The sequence below is a fragment of the Leptopilina heterotoma genome, unplaced genomic scaffold (assembly GCF_015476425.1).
Source record: "Leptopilina heterotoma isolate Lh14 unplaced genomic scaffold, ASM1547642v1 Lhet_44, whole genome shotgun sequence".
NCBI classification, from domain to species: Eukaryota; Metazoa; Arthropoda; class Insecta; order Hymenoptera; family Figitidae; genus Leptopilina; species Leptopilina heterotoma.
The window spans coordinates 3,736,959-3,757,051 of NW_025111084.1; the positions used below are offsets into that span (position 1 = coordinate 3,736,959).

General features: G+C 25.6%; 2 protein-coding genes across 2 annotated transcripts in view; one reads left to right on the forward strand and one right to left on the reverse strand.

Moving 5' to 3' along the window:
• LOC122506841 (TWiK family of potassium channels protein 18-like) overlaps positions 1–20,093 on the reverse strand; it is a 140,114-nt gene that overhangs the window by 35,782 nt on the left and 84,239 nt on the right. The gene's annotated exons all lie outside the window — the stretch shown is intronic.
• LOC122506842 (carboxypeptidase B-like) lies at positions 364–19,999 on the forward strand. The gene is made up of 8 exons (XM_043619203.1): positions 364–473; positions 18,046–18,370; positions 18,458–18,754; positions 18,835–18,925; positions 19,036–19,181; positions 19,249–19,305; positions 19,570–19,654; positions 19,735–19,999. Exons 1-8 carry the CDS (start codon positions 391–393, stop codon positions 19,959–19,961), a joined length of 1,311 nt encoding a protein of 436 aa, XP_043475138.1. The 5' UTR covers positions 364–390; the 3' UTR covers positions 19,962–19,999.

A 20,093-nucleotide genomic window follows, 5' to 3' on the forward strand; every position in this document is an offset into this window, starting at 1 on the left:
ACCAAACATCTGGATTACTGCCGAGAGATTACTTCGTATTTATTACTGGAAATAAATACCGGTCATACGAAGTGACAGAAAGAGGAAGTCCATCGGCGAGGACATCAGCTGTCATAACACTGGCTGCAGCCATCTTGCTAACCGGACGTCGTCGCGCAGTGCCCCTCGCGGAGACTAAACGAACTTTTATGAACTCTTCTCGACAGTCGGTAATTTACCTAATTACTGACTGGCGCGCATCGATTACCATCGGAAAATCTATGTAACAAGTGCGCGTGGGACTCACCACGAAGTGGAGATGCGCGTCGACTTCGGCGTCCCCGTCGGCCATTTAATTGATTCTCGTTTTTGTCGTTGTATTGACAGGTCGCAGTAGACCACGTTCTTATAATGATTAAAATTTTATCTAATTGTGCACTCTTTCCTGGTGATAATGAGCCGTGGGACAATGAGGGGACGTCGGCGTATCTCCGGTGAGTCTCGAAAGTGTTGATGTGTTGTCTCCTGACGATTAATCGCTCAGAATTAATTTGTATCAATTTCCTTTGTTTCACGACATGTCATTTTTGTAACTTTTGAACAGGTCCCGTCTGGACCTGTAATTTCTTGTGATTAAATCAAAAACTAAAACAAACTAACTGGTGATTTCTCTTACCCCGCGCTCTCCTTGAAAAGATTGAGCTAGCGTAAAATTAAATAAATTTTAGGTTTGAATATTTTTCCATAAAATATCTCTGGCGTTCGGGCATTAATTCAAACAACAAAGTAACGTGTGTTTTATTTAATTAGTTGATCCTGAAGTAAACAAAAATAAATTATTGAAATAAAATAACCTCATTTAAAGTAATAAAATTCATAGTAATTTCTCAAATAATTATAAAAATAGTAAGACACCCGTTATACTATATACACACCATTGGGGGCCATGGACAGGCAAAAATTGAGCTTTCATCACAGATAAAGAAGCTTTTGCTGCGCGAGAACCACCATTGCGATAATTCCCAACGATAAAATTCCCAATATTAATTTCCTCCGAGCAGCTATCGTGGAATTCATTCCACTTTTCCCAGAGAATGGAAGAAAAGCAGAGAAAGAATCCTCGAAGCCAATTTTCTTCCATTTTCCCAATCTCATGTTCTTTCATTTTTCTTCTTCTTCTTTTTAGGCTGCAAAAATTTTAGCTGACTCAACCGAAACTAAGGATTGTTCACAGAATATAATATCGATATTCATGCTTCTTTCTTGGAAGATTTACAAAATTTAATTTGCACATTTGCCAGAAAATCGAGAATAAATGAAAACTATAGAGATCCATTAAACTTGAATTTTTATTTTTTTTATCCCATTTAATTTTAATACTGTAGATAAAAAAAATTTAAATACAGTAATGAAATTTAAATATCAATGGAATATCAATTTTAATATCAATTTTAATATCGAAATGGTAGTAATAATTATAAACAGTTAAAAGTTTTATATAACAGTTTCATTAAGCTAGAAAATGGAAGATTATGTTCTCTCTTGAAAAGAATAAATCTCTACAAAAAAAATGTATATATATATATATATATATATATATACAATATGAATATTTTACGTTTTTTGTTGAATGTAAAGGGATATTTTGCAATCTATAACTGTTTTACGAATTTAAAAGGGCTCTTAAAAATTATATCCTCTTCTAAAAAGGGAATGCGTGTAGATTTAAATGCAGGTAAAAAGAGAAATCAATATCAAGAGTGGAAACATTTTACAACTGAAAGCCAGTGAATTTAAAATTGATTTTAGATTAACAACGAATGGTATTCGAATTTATTTAAAAAAATATGCTTTTATGTTATACTATATCTTTGTGTGCGTGTGTGTGTGAAATAAAATAACATCATTTAAATATGTAAAATATTTGAAATTTAAAAAATTTATATTAAATCCAATATTTCAAAAAAAATTTAATAATTCGCTTCCTTTGATACATTATTTTTATTGAATTTATTTTTTTAACTGCATATTTTTTTACTGACTCCTATACTTTTTAGTTTTTATACTTTAATACTTTTACTTTTTTTACTTTTACGACTTACAGGATCGATTTCTTCATCTTTTATAATAATTAAAACTTGTTAAAATAATTATTTTATATTATAAGAATATTGTTACTGTAGCTTTTTCGAAAATATTTTTATCATTTCGATTCAATTATTCATTTATAGAATTTTTAATTAAAATTCTTTCTAACAATTATTTTTTAATAATTTCTGACAAAGATCTTTGAGAATTTTTAAATTAATTTGTTTACAATTCAATTTTACGTGAAATTTCAATTATTCGGAAATTCTTCAATTAAATATACAGTAGAAAATAAAAACTTCAAATAATTAAAAAAAAAAATTTAATTAAACTTTTGGAAAAAAATCAATTTTACAGAATTGTTTATTAAAAGTATCTTGACAAATTTTAATAAAATTTTCAAAAATGATTTCTTTTTTCGTCAAATTTGATTAAAATTGTATTACAAATAATTGAATTTCTCCAAAGAATTTAATAAGAGTTTTTGTAAATAATTAAATTCCTGTGAAATTTGTATTATTTTATGAACATAATTAAATGTTTGCGTAGAATTTTATTAAAATTTTGTTTAAATAATTAAATTCTTTTGGGAAATTTTATTTAAGTAGTAGTTATATTAAAAATCATTAAATTGAGAAAAGTTTTTGAAAATAATTAAAATTTTGACAAGAATTTTATTTAAATTTTTGAAAATAATTTAATTTCGAAGAAAAATCTTATTATTTATAAAGATAATTGAAGTTTTGTCGAGAATTTTTGTAAATTTTTGAATATAATTGAATTTCTGAGAAGAATTATATTACTTTTGAAAATAATTGAATTCTTGAGACGAATTTTATTAAAATTCCTTTTTAAATAATTGAATTGTTTTGTAAAATTTTATTAAAGTAGTAAATATATTAAAAATCATTGAATTAAAGAAAGTTTTTGAAAATAATTAAAATTTTGACAAGAATTTTATTTAAATTTTTTAAAATAATTGAATTTTGGAGACAAATTTTATTATATTTATATAAAGATAATTAGAATCAGAAGTCTACGTTCTTTAAGATTTCTAAAGAAATACATTTAAAATTGAAATTTTCCAAAATTCCAAATTAAAACCTTTTGAAGTTCATCTACTTATGAAAATTGTAAACGCAACTCTTTTAAAATTAAATTAATTTTGAAATATTTAAGTAATTTCTATCTAAATTCCCTAACTTTTTTAAGTTTTTTCAAGGTTTATAAAAATTCCCTGACATTTCTAGCTTTTTTAGGTTTCGTGGCAATCCTGAATTTTATTATTTTATTATTATTAAAAATGTTTATTATAATTATTAAATACTAAGTCACTTATTGTTTTACATGGTGTCTGATTAAACCTTGACTACTCCACTGAAATGTTTGCCTTAACTTTTCATGGAACTGCATGGAACTAATTTCACTCTAAAAATAAAATGGATAAAAATTTCCACTTTACAGTGTGTGAATGTGAAGAAAAGAATTATTATTTTTCGTTTTTACCTTGTTCTCTTAATCGTGAGATTGATCAGAAAATGTGCGATAGGGAGAAAAAGAAAGGAGATCGATTGAAAACAAACTGAATGAAAAATGAGATACGGTTATACTTGTGAAAGGAAACGATGACTGCCAGCTGACTCAATGTAATTTTTCATACGATTGGTCAGAGCACTCGGAATACTCGTGCGACTACTTCAAGGATAAAATGAATGGCATTCTGTTATGGAGATCTGCAAAATCCAATGGCAATTCCATTTCTGACAGTTACCTTTCATTCCTCGACTGTGAAAATTGCCAGAGATGATCCGGAAACTAAAATGCCGAAGTCTTCAAGTTACCGTGGCGAATGGTCAATGACATTCTTGACATCTTGGGCATTTTACTCAATGTCTCCTGCTACTACTACATCCACTCTACAAATCGTCTTCAAATCCAGTGAATATGTTTCCATTTCAAATCCTAACTTATTTTTTTCTCTGGAATATATAAATATAAAAAAAACTATCTTAATCTTAGAATCTGGAATATATTTTCAACTTTGATAATTTGTAATTATTAAGGAATAATTTCTGATAAAGTATAAAAGGAAATATTTAAATAAAGTCCACTTGGCTTTCGAGTCATAACACTTGTTACTTAGGAATTTATTCATGTACGTTGCTGCATGTACTCATAATGAAAATCCTAGCTATGGAAACGTATTTCAATTATAATCTATTTCCAGATTATGACAGCTTTAGGTATTACATTGCATACATTCCAGTAAAGTTAGAACAAGTAAAAGTAAAGCGTACCTTTTATAAAGTACAAATTAAATCAATTATCCTTTGAAATTCTCTACTGTAACTGTTCTACTTTTTTTTCGGTAACCTTATTTTCCGTTGAGTAATTAAATTCACTGACAATTTACATTAAGAGTTAAAACCTAGAGTTAAAACTTTTTTTATTTTCCTATTAGAAAAAAGCTTGTTTCTTTTTTATTTTTCAATAGGAAAAAAAAAATGGATAAAAATACTTTTCAACTAGCAATTCGAATTTTTATGAGATAGTATGCTTTGAAATGGCTGGTGTGTGAATTAACATAAAAATTAATGCTATTCGTCTGACTTAAATGGTTTCGAGAAACTGGTGCTTTAGGCCGAATTTAATTACAATTGTACGGCACTGTGAAATCGACTGGTAAGTTTTAGTGCTGACCATTAGGAATCCTACACTATGGTACTGTAAACCCTCTGAACATCTCGTATCATCATGCACGTTCGAGCAATCGTCAAGGCGGTACTGAATCCGCTAAATTCCTTTTCCTGCAAACGAGTTCCGCCTCCTTCTATTTTCCGTTTGGAAAGATAAAAGATTAAAGAACAAGTGAAAGCATTATCGGATAGAAAAAATAGAACACGAAAGGGATTCTTTTTAACAGGTGATTTTCTTTTTCACAATTATTTCAAATGCTGCACACTATTAACCAAATACAATTCTATCCTTATTGTTTTTACCTACTATTCATACTGAAAGATTTAGGAATATTTTTGGTTACATTCTAGACAACCTTTTCCCTGACTGTTGTAACATAATCCAAAACACAACATTTTTTACACTACAAAAAAAACAACTTTGTAGCAGTGACTGTACATACTGTTCCTGGTTGCAATTTTTGATTCTCAATTCTCAAGTTTATTAGCAACATCAAAAACGATGCAAGGTTTACCGCAGGTACTGTCAATATCCACAAAAGCAGTTATTTAGTTCCACTCGCATACTTGTATACATAACTTACTAGACGAAGGACGAAGCATTTACGAACAACGAACGCATGTGTAAACACCAAGGTCCATTACGGTCACGCAACAATATTCAAATACCTTCTATCTACTAACCCTATTCCAATCTCTGCACCGAAAAGCCACCGTATATAATGAACTCACGTCGTGGTAATAAAGTCAACCTATTGAACGATTCGAGATCTTCCAATCAAGCTCGTTCCTGTCCCAATTTCGTTCCCAAATATTTCACATTATAGTCATTTATTCTTTTCTCCATAAAAAATGGAAAATTTTTTTTAAACTTTTTGAAAATAATTAAATTTTATTAAAAAATTGAAAATAATTGAAATCTAAAGAATTTTATCAACTTTTTTTTAAATAATTGAATTTCTCAAAATTTTTTAAAACTTTTTGAAAATAATTAAATTACATCCTACATTTACAAAAATTGAAAATAATTGAAATCTAACAAAGAATTTTATTAAATTTTTTTAAATAATTGAATTCCTGTGAAAAATTTTATTTCTGAAAAGAATTGATTTCTTGGGAAGAATTTTATTGAAATTTTTTTAAATAATTGAATTTCTCAGAATTTTTTAAAACTTTTTGAAAATAATTAAATTACATCTTACATTTACAAAAATTGAAAATAATTGAAATCTAAAGAAGAATTTTATCAACTTTTTTTTAAATAATTGAATTCCTGTGAAAAGTTTTATTTCTGAAAAGAATTGAATTCTTGGAAAGAATATTATTGAAATTTTTTTAAATAATTGAATTTCTCAGAATTTTTTAAAACTTTTTGAAAATAATTAAATTACATCTTACATTTACAAAAATTGAAAATAATTGAAATCCAACAAAGAATTTTATTAAATTTTTTTAAATAATTGAATTCCTGTGAAAAATTTTATTTCTTGGGAAGAATTTTATTGAAATTTTTTTAAATAATTGAATTTCTCAGAATTTTTTAAAACTTTTTGAAAATAATTAAATTACATCTTACATTTACAAAAATTGAAAATAATTGAAATCTAAAGAAGAATTTTATCAACTTTTTTTTAAATAATTGAATTCCTGTGAAAAGTTTTATTTCTGAAAAGAATTGAATTCTTGGGAAGAATTTTATTGAAATTTTTTTAAATAATTGAATTTCTCAGAATTTTTTAAAACTTTTTGAAAATAATTAAATTACATCTTACATTTACAAAAATTGAAAATAATTGAAATCTAACAAAGAATTTTGTTAAATTTTTTTAAATAATTGAATTGCTGTGAAAAATTTTATTTTTGAAAAGAATTGAATTCTTGGGAAGAATTTTATTAAAATTTCTGAAATAATTGAATTGCTTAGAAGAATTTTATTTTTTACGCAAATAATTGAATTGTTTCAAAGATTTTTACAAACATTTTTGACAATAATTGTATTCCTAGGAAAAGTGTTTTGTATTTTACGAAAATAATTGTATTCTATGATCAACTTTTTTATAATTTTTTATATTTATAAACCATTTTAACAATATTTTTTAAAATAATTGAATTCTCGAGAAAAATTTTATTATTTATAAAAATAATTAAATTCTTAAGAAGAATTGTATTGAAAATAATTGAATTGTATAGGAAATTTTTTTTTTAAATTGCAATTTTATTAACTAAATCTTGTAAACAATTTTGTCAAAATGTTTTTAAATAATAGAATTTTTAAAAGAGTTTTAATTAAATTTTTCGAAATAATTGAATTGGTGCGAAGAAATTTATAAAAAAAAATTGACAAGTAATTGAATTCCTGTGAAATTTTTATTAAAATTTGGTTTAAATAATTGAATTTTATTCTTTTGGAAAATTTTATTAAAATAGTAGATATTAAAAGTAATTGAAATGAGGAAAATTTTAGATAATTGAAATTTTGTCAAGAATTTTATTAAATTTTTTGAAAATAATTAAATTTCGGAGAAGAATTTTATTATTTATAAAGATAATTGAAATTTTGACGAGAATTTAAAAATTTTTTTGAACATAATTGCAATTAAGCGAAGAAATTTATCACTTTTGAAAATAATTAAATTTCTGTAATCAGTTGTTCTTAAAATTCCTATTTAAAATTTAAAATTTATTAAAAATTGATATTTTCTGAAATTTCAAATTGAAACCTTTGAAGTTCATCTATTTATGAAGATTGGAAACGCAACTCTTTTGAAATCCAATTAATTTTGAAATTTTTAAGTAAAATTATTTACTATATAATTTATAAGCAATAATTTTATGACAGTTCTTCAAGAATTAAGTTATTTAAAAAGAAATTATTGTCAAAAATAGTAAAAATTAAAGGTTTTGTATTAGAATTTTTGTCAATTTCATAGTTTATGAGGCAAACAAAAAAAAACACAAAAATTCCGAATTTTCTCATAAATTCTAAAAATTTAATTTTTTCCAGTACTTTTTATAAAAATCCTTGACTTTTCCCTGATTTCCCTGATTTTACTGACGTGTAACAACCCTGAAAGTGGTTTTTTTTAGTAAAAACAGTGTAATTTTATGATTCGTTACTTTGACGAATACCCTTATTTTGCAATTTTACTTCTATAGTTGTTGGTTATCCAAAACTGTACATATTTTCACAGCTTTCAACCAGGTATATGCGTATAACTTTATTTTGAAAATTTATTCAGTTCAGATTTAGTTCAAGTCCGCTAAAATCAAGGGAGAATGTTGTTACTTTGAATTCAGTTGAAATGCCTAGAATATTTACATTGAATTAGTTCTATTCAGTGGAGATGATTTAAACATGCTTGAATGTAGGGAAATTTCATTGAATCGAATAGAATTATTTCACGTTGCATTTGATTCTCAATAAATAAAGATTATTTTATATACAGACGAACTCTGTATGTAACTCATTTATTTTCTTCCTGACAAAGTGTTTTTTCTCTCTCTCTCTCTCGAAAGTATAAATTTGTTTGTAATCCACAACCTATTATTTAGAAACGATCATATTTTGTTTCATTAGATGTAATTTAATCTACTTCCATTAAAAAAAAATCAACAGAAGAGTACGATATAATGATGGTTTGGTTTGTTAGTATCATCATGAGGCTAAGCCTGATAAAATAAAAATTCTTTAGTTTTTTGATATTCCAAAAATTTTAGTAAAATAATTATATAGAGACAAGCCAAATTATCATAGTTGGAAACTGTATCTAGGTAATAAAACAGAAATTTTCCAGGAGATTTGGTTTTAAAAACAAGGATAGTAACTGCTCTACATTGTACGAGACTAGATGGTGTTCACACAGCTGAAAATGGGGTACTTTAATAATTCATAGGTTGGTATTTTGGGCGGCTGGCCAATCGCCTTCGATCGCACTATACTGATCTCGATGTTTATCGTTATTCACGGTCTCGCATGAATGCGATACTCATTCGCACGCTTGGCTAGACTGCTGAGATGTCACGTGGGATTGCAATTTATGCGAGTACATCGTTCGAGAGCGCCATAATAATTAATATATGCCGAGTGCTATCTGTTAAAGCAGCCGAGCAGTTGATTATCACGGGCATTGTGTTGGGCTGAGATCGGAACGGAAGAGAGGATAGTAAGAGACTTGACGCGACAGCGCAGAATGAAATTGACGTTACTTCCTGTGAATATTGATGCCCACCTACTTTCGACTACAACCGACTTTTGGATGAGAGAGAAAGAGACTTGACGCAAAGTGCTTGCTCATTATGCACTTCTCATTCGTCATTAAATTGTTTTCCTTTTTTTTCTTTCATTCGCAATAGGAATTTTCACTTTAAGTTTTCTTTCAGGGTTTTTGGGGTCTTTTCTGATTAGATCGGTTCTTCGAATTCATTGGATACATTCTGAAAGGTGTTGGACCCAACAACAATATGAAAATAATTTTTAAAAGACTTGTCTATAGTTATACTTTTTATACTATGAAAATCGAAAAAATTGCGTTTTATACTATTCTAAAAATTCGTTATCTTAGAAACTTTAAATTCAGTAAAATAAGACAATAGTCTTTCTTAAAGAAACCCCAAAAATTACAATAAAGATTATGTTTTGTTATTCCAGTCTCACAACATTAAGTAAATTACAAACAAATTAATATTAATTGAACAACATGTTTCTCAATTAAGAATCTCATTTACGATAATTAAACGTAAAATGAGAAAACAATTTGTTGAACGCGCGTAATTCGGCGATAATGAGATTGTAATTCGTTTGTGATTCAGGAAAATCAATTGAATGTTAATTAAAATTTATTTTAAAATATACAAATATATTCTAAAAAGATGGTTTAAACAATTTTAAGCATTGTTTTGTGAAAAACATTTATTCAATCGATCATGTTTCAGAGCTTTTTACATAAATTTACATCACTTTTGTTTATTTTATTTTTTTTTACTCTAAACGCATATGTTACAAGTGGCATGCACCATGAACGAGGAAATTCATCTTTCAGAGCGTAAAACAGCTGATAAGAGATGGATTTTCCCATAACCAGGATATAAAAGGGGGTGTGTAGACGAAATTTCATCATGAAAATACAAATTTTATTTTAGCTTCCAAACATCAAGGGGAAATAACTTTACGTAATATGTATGTGTACATCTCATTAAATTTTCCACATAAAGTCTAAAACTAGGATATATTTTATCTCCAAAGAAGAGTAAAACCAGAATTTAGATAAATATAGAAAATCTATGTAATTTTCACAAATATGCTATGATTTGAATTTTTCGGAAAATAAAAACGAAAATCGAAATCGAATTTATTTTCACATATAAAAAATATAGTTTCAATAATTGTAAATTCTATAAAAATACGTTACACTATCTTCATCAAGTTCATATCATTAACTTTTTTCAAATCTCTATGAATGAAAAAATTCTACGCGAAATATATGTGAGAAAAAAGGAAGCGCAGAGAACTGATGGAATTTTTAATGACAACGTCTTACAAAACATGAAGAAAGTGGAAAATGAAAATAGCAATTTCTCTTAAAGAAAAGATCTAAAGAATGAAAAAAGGAGCTTGGAGCTTTTCCGAAGAAAAAAGAAGACGAACTTGAGAAGGTAGGCGTGATGTGAATCCACCTACTGAAATGAAAGAAAGAAAGAAAAAAAAATATATTCTGACACTCAACACCTTGTCTTCGAGACCCATGCATAAAACTTTTTTTTTTCATTTATGCATTTAGTTCAGCTTTCATACTTTTTTTTACACATCACACATATTTTACTTTTTCTCGGAAATCTTGGTTTAGAATGGCAAAAAAACAGGGTTTTTCCCCATATATTTTTAGGATTACGAAACTATAACATGATCTCTGTGGTCTGTTTTTTATTCTCTGTTGTTTCTCTCTTTGCGTGGGTGTGTCTATGACTTTTTTACGCTTCTTTCAGAAAAACTGAAGAAAAACATGTAGGAGTTTGCAGAGGAGGTAAAAGAATGAGATTGTTTGTTTTGAGGCAAAGAAAATGTTGGACTTGAAACAACAGTGAATTTTTATAAAAGCCTAAGTCACTATGCTTTAAGATAAGGAATGAAATGAGGTATATACGGGACATTATTAACCATTTACTATTTGTTATTTCGTATTTACTAATTAAAGTATTTTTTTATTTTTTTGTCAATCATATTGCGAAAGAAAGTTTTCTTTATAAATAACAAAATTCTTCGTAAGAATTCAATTATTTTCAATTCAATTATTTTCATAAAGAACAAAATTTTGAGTAAGTATTCAATTATTTAAATTTTTCTTACAAAATTCTTGAAGAAAATTCAATTATTTTTAAAAATTGTAATACAATTCTTGTTAAAAATCCAATTATCATTATAAATATCAAAATTCTTCGTAGAAATTCAATTATTCTTAAAAATAACGAAATTTTTATCGTGAATTCAATTATTTTCAAAAATTTCATAAAATTGGTCAGTAAAGTCCAAAAAAATACTTTTACTGATTCGAGCCCTGGAATTTGTTTTAATAAGGAAGCAAATAACTTGAAAATTATTGACAAAAAATATTAAAATTCATTGTTAACGGTGATGGTGCACGAAAAAAACAATGTCAGAAGATTAAATATATCCTTATCTTCAGATTAGAAATTAATAAATGCTAGGAATTAATTTAAGGCAACGAGAAAATTACGATATTTATTCATCATATAGTATGAAGATCTTTTCATAAATAAAAAGATACATAAAGGAAAATAACGCCTCGTCAAAAAAAAAAAAAAAAAAAAAAAAAAAAAACGAGGCTTACAGAAGATAAATTGCTGATGATTAATAATTCTCATACTATTACCGGAAAAACGTTTCATTCTCGAGTGGTGAATATCTAATTACACTTGGAAATTATTTCTCCCTTTACTAAATAACATCCAAATCTCAGTGGTTATTAACGTTCCCATCTCTCATAATAAAATACCCCTCAACTGAAATTTTAACAACAATTTTCATTTAATGTAAATTTCTCGGGTCTCTCTGTCTAGCCTTTTTGAATGTGTTTTCCAACATTTATTTATTTCAATATTTATTTTATTGATAGTTGTTTAATTCATACATTCCGTATCTCTATATGATGTGAAAATATATTTCTACTGAAAAAAATTACGCTCTATCATTTTTAAAAGCTCTCTATCATTTAAATGTATCTAAATTTTTTTCATCTTGAAATTATGCAATTTCTGGAATGTAATTATTGTAATGCGATTATTAAAAGCCCTAGACCATATTCGTACATGAGAATAAATGAATTCTTTTTTTTCGTCCTGCACTCAAAAATAATAAAAGGACATTGTCACTATATGAAAGAATTGCTAAATGCATGATGAGCAGAAAATTTATTTTATGAATTCGACCATTACTTCCACATTTTTGAATTTAAATTACCTTTTGTTATGGTAAAATTAATTTTTAAAACGAAAAATGTTAAAAATCTAGTAACAAGACAAGAGAAAAATTAATAATATAATTCAAAAATGTAGATAAAAATATTTTTCACGTTTAACAATTAAAAATTGTTCTCTATAAAGTTTTTTTTTTTAAATTAAAAACCAAAAGAGCTTTTCAAGTATAAAAGTTTTCATTAAAAAAAAATTCACTTTTTCTGGATAAATAAATTTTTAATCTCATATTTTTTTGTAGAAAATTTTTAATCTCAAATTTTTTTGGAAAATTTTTTTTTGTAAAAATGACAAAGTCCTTAAAGTGAAATTATCATTATTCGATATACGGTTAAGCGCTTTTTTAAGAAGTAAACAAATTTTTTTTTCATACTCCATATATACTAATACTCTCTTTTGTTGGAATAGTGCAACACTGGATAATTAAAATGCTCCGCGTCCTTCGTTATGACCGAGTATTCCAGAGAGAATAAAAACAGAGCGTTCTGAATTAAAGGGAGTATTTCATTCTATATTTCTTTCATTTTAAAAAATTATTATTTTGCTAACCAAAAATATAATTGATTTAAATGCTTTCTACCTTGAAATTAAATTTAATTAAAAAACACATCAGCGCGTGTATATAAACAAAAAAAAAAATTCCTAATGGTTTATTCTCATTTCGAATATGTCTAAAATGTTTCAACTTTACATGGGTTTGAAATTTTAATTACTCTTATTAATTAAATTTTAGTTTCATAAGAGGAAAACAATTTTCGTGATGAATTTTCAGGGTTAGAGTAAAAACCTTTTTTTAACGTAGAATTTTTTTTTATATTCATTTTTATAGGAGGTTAAGTGAAAAAAAATTTTTATCCACGCTAACGACAAAATAAGTTTTATATTAAAATTCCATTCAGATCGTAATATATCCATTATTGTGTTAAGAAAACTTTTTTATTTTTAATGAATGTCGTAAATATTTTTCTTCTGAAAGAAATAATTCTTTCTTTTATCGGATTTTGTTTCATTTTATAACTGCGGAAATAATATTAATTTACTTTCATATAATTACAGTTTCGTAATAGTTTTCTCCTCTCCTATATAATGAAGAAATAAAATTATTTAATTCCACAAAATACGTATAATTCCCAATGAAATTTATAGAATTCGCCAAGTTCTAATAGCATTTGTAATTAATTTCTAGTAGCAAAAACATTCACAGCATTATTCCATGGGAATTTTATAGTTATGTGAGGGATTTGAAATTGGTCTCGGAAACTGAGGACGAAGCGAATAATAAAGAGGTTATTCCCAGATGAGCTGCAAATGAATAAAAACTTGCTTTAAATTGAACCAACAAACGTACTTACTGCCTCGAGGATGTTTATAGTGAATGATAGTAGCGCAAAACATCTCACTGGAGATGTAAGAAAGCAACAGGAGGGAAAAAACCATGAATCTTGTTGACACGATTCATATTTCAATTTACTTTTTTTATCTAAAAATTTATCTAGTTTTAGAGATAATTTTTTTTAAAATCGTTTTTTGTATATTTACGTAAAAAATATAAAATCAGGGTTATCACAGGTCAGGGAAATCAGGGAATTTAGGGAAAAGTCAGGAAAAGTAGAATTGGTCAGGGAATAAAATTCTTTACAAAATTCAATTGTTTTCATAAATAACGATATTCATCGGAAGAATTCAAGTATTTTCAAAAGTAGAAAAATTCTTCAAAGAATTCAATTTTTTTACAAAATTCTTCGCAGAAATTCAATTATTTTCAAAAATAACGAAATTTTTATCGGAAATTCAAACTATTTTCAAAAATTTCATAAAATTCTTCGCAGAAATCCAATTATTTTCAAAACTTTCAAATAAAGTTACTGGAAAGAAGTCACTTATCTTTTCATAAATAACAGAATTCAATTTTAAGAAACATTCAATTATTCAATAAAAGAATAAAAACCGTTGCAATAATTGAAATATTTCCATAAATAACATTTAATTCGTCGCAGAAAATCAATTATTTTCAAAAAATTTTTCATAAGTTTTTCATAATTCATAATTCATAAATTTTTCATAAGTAACAATGTTCTTTTAAAGAATTAAATTATTTTCAAAAGTAATAAAATTCTTCAAAGAAATTAATTTATTTTAAAAAATTTTAACTTCAAGAATTCAATTATCTTTACAAACAGCAAAATTTTACGCCAAAAATTCAATTATTTTCAAAAATTTAAATAAAACTCTTTGCAAAATTTCAATTATTTTCAAAAGTTTTTCGCAATTCAATAATTTTTAATTTTCATTATTTTCATAAAATTTATCAGAAGAATAAAATATTTTAAAAAATTGTTTGATACAATTCTACGAAAACATTCAATTATTTTCATAAACAATAAAATTTTATTTAGGAATTCAATTATTTTCATAGCAGAATTTTAAATATTTTTAATACAATTTTAAATAAACTCCTTAAAAAATGCAATTATTATTTTAAAAAATTTTATTAAAACTTGAGGAAAGAATTCGTTTTTAAGAAACATTCAATTATTTCGTAATATAATAAAATTCGTTGCAATAATTCAAATATTTTCATAAATAACATTTAATTCGTCGTAGAAAGTCAATTATTTTCAAAAATTTTCAAGTAATTCTGCAAAAGAATTTAATTAGAATTTTGACGAGATTGTAAAAAAATTTTTAAACATAATTGAATTTTTGCGAAGAATTTTATTACTTTTGAAAATAATTGAATTTCTGCAATCATTTGTAACATTTTTAAAATTTTCCAAATTCCAGAAGAACTTACACTTAAAAAAAATTTCTTTTACTAATATGATTTTCTCTTTTCTAAAAAGTCAATCAACTCAGTGAAGTCTTTCATTCACAGCTTCCAGGCAATATTATTACCATGTTAATGGCATACTTCGTTCCACACACTTTTTCTCCCTCTGGTGTTAAGATTAAAGAACCTGACGTCAATTTCAACATTATCCATATTCACATTTTTCATAGTTTCATATTTACAGGAATATTATTTTTCATGGAAAAAATTCACCTGCAACATCTGAGCAAAAAGTGAGGAAAAAAAACCGAAACATATTGCATCAGCAGAAGGTAAAATAATGCGCCTAGTAAGATTTACGAAGAAATAAAAATGATTTTATATAAAACTAAACTTTAATCCTCTCCTAATAGGACTTTGCAGTAAAATTCTATTACTATATTTTTCCCCAGCGAGATAAAAAAGTTATTTGTACAATTTGAAAAAAAAACATAAATTTTTCTCATAATAATTTATGAATAATTCAACTATTATCCATATAAACAAATATCTACTCATAATACATATCATGATTCAGTGAATCGTTAAGTTTCACTGTTTAATGTTTAACTGTATTCCAGATAATAATATTCCCAGAATATTTAGATTCAATGAATTTAAATTTCACAAGCCGATTATATATATATATATATATATATATATATATATATATATATATATATAGAATTTATCTTGTTAATTAAATAGTTCCACTTTTTTAACACGAAAAGCATTATTTCTATAATTAGATTAATTTACACATTTGGTATTTAAATTAGCGATGACAAATATTCTTCCAAACAAAAGAACAAATTTTAGCAAATAAAAAAATATTTTTGAAAAAGGCACTAAAATTAGAAAAATAATAATAATGTTATCAAAAAATTAAATATACGATTTTACTTCCAACAATCTATTAATACAACACTTTTTTTATTGCATATTTGAAATGCATAAAAAATTTAATTATAAAAGTGAATTATCAGAAAAGTATAAATCATCCATCTGTAACACTTAATCTAGTGCTTTGGAGCGTATTTCCTTGTTTCCACAAAATGTTTCATTTTCTCCTTTTAAACGGACAAATACGAAATGAAAAACTAAAATAAAATGAATACCTCAATATATTGACATGAGAAAATAGATTGCTCTCGGCTTCAAAAAATAATAATAACTATTTAATAGGTACTTTTTAATTAAAAAAATATTTACAATGGAAATGCATTTTCTTTTAATTGCCGCTTTTTTAATACACGCTGTAAAAAGTGATAAATATTTGTCATGCCTAAAAGGGTGAGTAATTTTTTTTATATTTTATCATAAAAAAAAACAAATTCAAAGTTTCGTAAAAAAAAGATAATTGAAATAATTCCTAGAATTCATTTCGTTCCCAGAGATTTCTATTTCTAGAATTTTTAATTTCGTTTTTATTTCATTCCTAAAAATAATAATTCCTACAATTTTATTTTCATAAAATAATAAAAATTTCACAGGAATTCAATTATTTACCAATTTTTTCAAAAATTTCATCGCAACAATTGGCAAAATTTCAATTATTTTCAAACAATTTCCTCAATTTAATAATTTTCAATTATGATTAAGAATTTTTCAAAAATTCTTGTCAAAATTTCAATTATCTTTAGAAATAATTAATTTCTTCTCCGAAATTCTATTCCTTTCAAAAATTTCAATTATTTTCAAAAATTTCCCTCAATTCAATATCTGCTATTTTAGTAAAATTTTCCAAAAAATTCAATTATTCAAAAAAAAAAATGTTATTTAAAAAATGTATACGTAAACAAAAAATTTATCGGGAATTCAATTATTTTCAAAAATTATCACAAAATTCTTCGCAAAAATTCTATTATTTTTAAAACTTTTAAATAAAGTTTTTGACAAGAATTCAATTATCTTTATAAATAACAAAATTCTTCGTATGAATTCAATTATTTTCATAAAGAACAAAATTCTTAGTAGGTATTCAATTATTTAAAAATATTTTTACTTTCTTCAAAGAAATTCAATTATTTTCATAAATAATAAAATTTTTATCATGAATTCAATTATTTTCAAAAATTTTTAAAAATTCTTCGCCGAAATTCAATTTTTTTCAAAACTTTTAAATAAAGTTCTTGGAAAAAATTCAATTATCTTTACATAAATAACAGAATTCTTCGCAAAAATTCAATTCTTTTAAAAAATATCAACATTTTTTGAAGGAATTCAGTTATTTTTTAAAGTTTTCATAAAATTCTTCACAATATTAAAAGCATTATAGCTTGAATTTTTAACAATAAATGAATTTTGAAAAGGTTTGCAAATTAAAATTATCGGGAATTTAATTATTTTTAAGAATAATAAAATTCTCGGCAAAATTTCAATTATTTTTAAAAATTTTCCTCAATTAAATCATTTCCAATATCTATTATTTTAATAAAATTTTCCAAAAAATTCAATTATTTAAAAAAATTTTGAAAAATTTCTACGCAAACATTTAATTATTTTCATACAATATTAAAAATTTCACAGGGATTCAATTATTTACAATTTTTTAAAAATTTCTTTGCAATAATTATTGGCAAAATTTCAATTATTTTAAAAAATTTTTCTCAATATAATGATTGTCAATTATGTTCAAAAATTCTTGTGAAACTTTTAATTATTTTTAGAAATAATTAATTTCTTCTCCGAAATTCAATTATTTCCAAAAATTTTAATAAAATTGACAAGAATTCAATTATCATTGTAAATATCAAAATTCTTCGCAGGAATTCGATTATTTTATTTTTTTTATAAAATTCCTCACAGACATTCAATTATTTTCAAAAATAACAAAATTTTTAGCAGGAATTCAATTATTTTCAAAAATTATCATAAAATTTTTTAAGTACTTACTTTAATTCTTGAAATTTTTTTGTTTATTTTTTATTTTCTATTTTTGAATAGAAAATTTATTAAAGTGGCCTTCTTTTGTTTCAATTACAGAATGCAAGGTATTTCAATTGAATGCGATAGTGAGGAAAAATTGAAATTAGTTTTACGATATCAGAAGCAGAAGGGTTTCGATTTTATGAGAATTGCCCGCTTTCCGCAAATCACTGTTGAAGTTCTAGTGAAAGCTAGTAAAGTGCCTAATTTCAAAAAAGTACTCGAAACACATCATATCGAATATCGAGTGTTTATTAAAGATATGGAAAAAATCGTTGCTGTTGAATATGCCGCACAACAAGAATTTGAACCAAAAGATAATAATCATGGTCGAATGTTTAATACAACATTTTCCTTTAATTATTTTCCACGCTATCAAACAGTGAGTTTTTTTTAAATTTTTAAAAAAACCTCGTAGATAAATTTGCGCATTTTAAATTGCGAACTTTAAATTCGAATCTGTTTGCAGATAAATAATTTTTTAGATTCTGTATCAATGAGAAATAAGGATGTGACTTTATTGGATCTTGGCTTATCTACAGAGAAACGTAAAATGTATGGTGTGAAAATTTCATCAGGTGGAAGAAATAAACCTTCGATTGTAATTGATGCTGGAATTCATGGGCGAGAATGGATTGCACCTGTCACTGCGCTTTTCGCCATTAATGAACTCGTGCAACTCAATAACAAACAACTTTATAGAAACGTCGATTGGTATATTATTCCATTGCTAAATCCCGATGGTTACGAATTTTCACACACTAAAGTAAAAAGAAAGGGAAAAAGACTATATTTGTATTTATTGAAAAATATTTCAATTTCTGTACTAGTTAATTATTTTTGCAGAATCGCCTTTGGAAGAAAACAAGATCGAAAACTAGAGGTTCGATTTGTAGAGGTGTTGATGCGAATAAAAATTTCGATTTTATGTGGATGGGTAAATACATTCTATTGGATTTTTAAAATTTATTGGAGGTTTTTTTTATTGGGTTCTTTTTAGCCATTGTGAATGTATCTATTAGCAAATGGGTTTGAATTATATTTTAGAAACTGGCGCTTCGAGTGAACCATGTGATGCAATATACGCAGGAAGTAAATCATTCTCAGAACCTGAAACTCGAAATTTTCGAAATTTTATACAAGGCAGTAATAAGAATATCAAAGTTTATATATCCATGCACTCTTACGGTCAGGTAATTTTTCGAAAATCGAACATTCTCGTGAAATATTTTTTAATTTCTATATTTCTTTACTATATAGTATTTTCGACATCCTTGGGGTTATACTGAAAAGCTTCCTCAAAATGAACCAATACTTGTGAGTAATGAAGAATTAAATAATAATTAGAAATAATTCTATTTTTTATAATCCCAGGGCTCGAACCAGTGGAAGTATTTAAAAATACAGATTAAGATTCTTGAAAGCAATTGTTAAAAAAAATTAAATAAGAAGTCAATTTGATAAAAAGAATCATAAAAATAAATGGTGGCCATTATTATAGTGGCCACCATTTATAGTTATATCTCAAGATTAATACAGTTCTAAAAATCCAAATTTTAAAGATTTTATTCTTCACTTTAGAGAAAAGTAGGTCAAGAGGCAGCTGATGCACTAGCCAATATTTACGGAACCCAGTACATTATTGGCAGTTCCAGTACTTTACTTTGTAGGTATCTTCAAATCAGATTCAATAGATTAGATGAATAAAGAACCTAATTTTAACGTAATGGGAAAATAATTATTTAGATCCTTCGTCAGGAGGGAGTGATGACTGGATGATGGCTATGGGTGGTGCTCAACTATCATTTTCCATAGAACTTCCCGGAAGTTCATTTGTCACAAATTCAACAAAAATTAAATCTGTTGGTAAAGAAATATTTGCAGCTCTCAAAGTGTTTGCCAAGTTTGCCGAAGTAGGCATCAAGTATGGACAGACAACACAAAAAGAAAGTGGAGATGAAAATTCAGAATAGATAAAAAACCCGTTATTAGCTATATTTAGATACAAAAGTAACGAATCTTTATGAATTCCTATTTCAAGACCGGGTTCTCTAGAATTCTACGTTCGTTCCTGATTTTTTTAAATACGCCTCTCGTTGATCAAT

Coding starts and splice junctions, on each gene's coding strand:
- LOC122506842 (XM_043619203.1), top strand. CDS start 391: ATGATTAAAATTTTATCTAATTGTGCACTCTTTCCTGGTGATAATGAG. Junction 18,371..18,457: donor ATTTTCCACGCTATCAAACA/GTGAGTTTTTTT, acceptor ATCTGTTTGCAG/ATAAATAATTTTTTAGATTC. Junction 18,926..19,035: donor TTTCGATTTTATGTGGATGG/GTAAATACATTC, acceptor ATTATATTTTAG/AAACTGGCGCTTCGAGTGAA.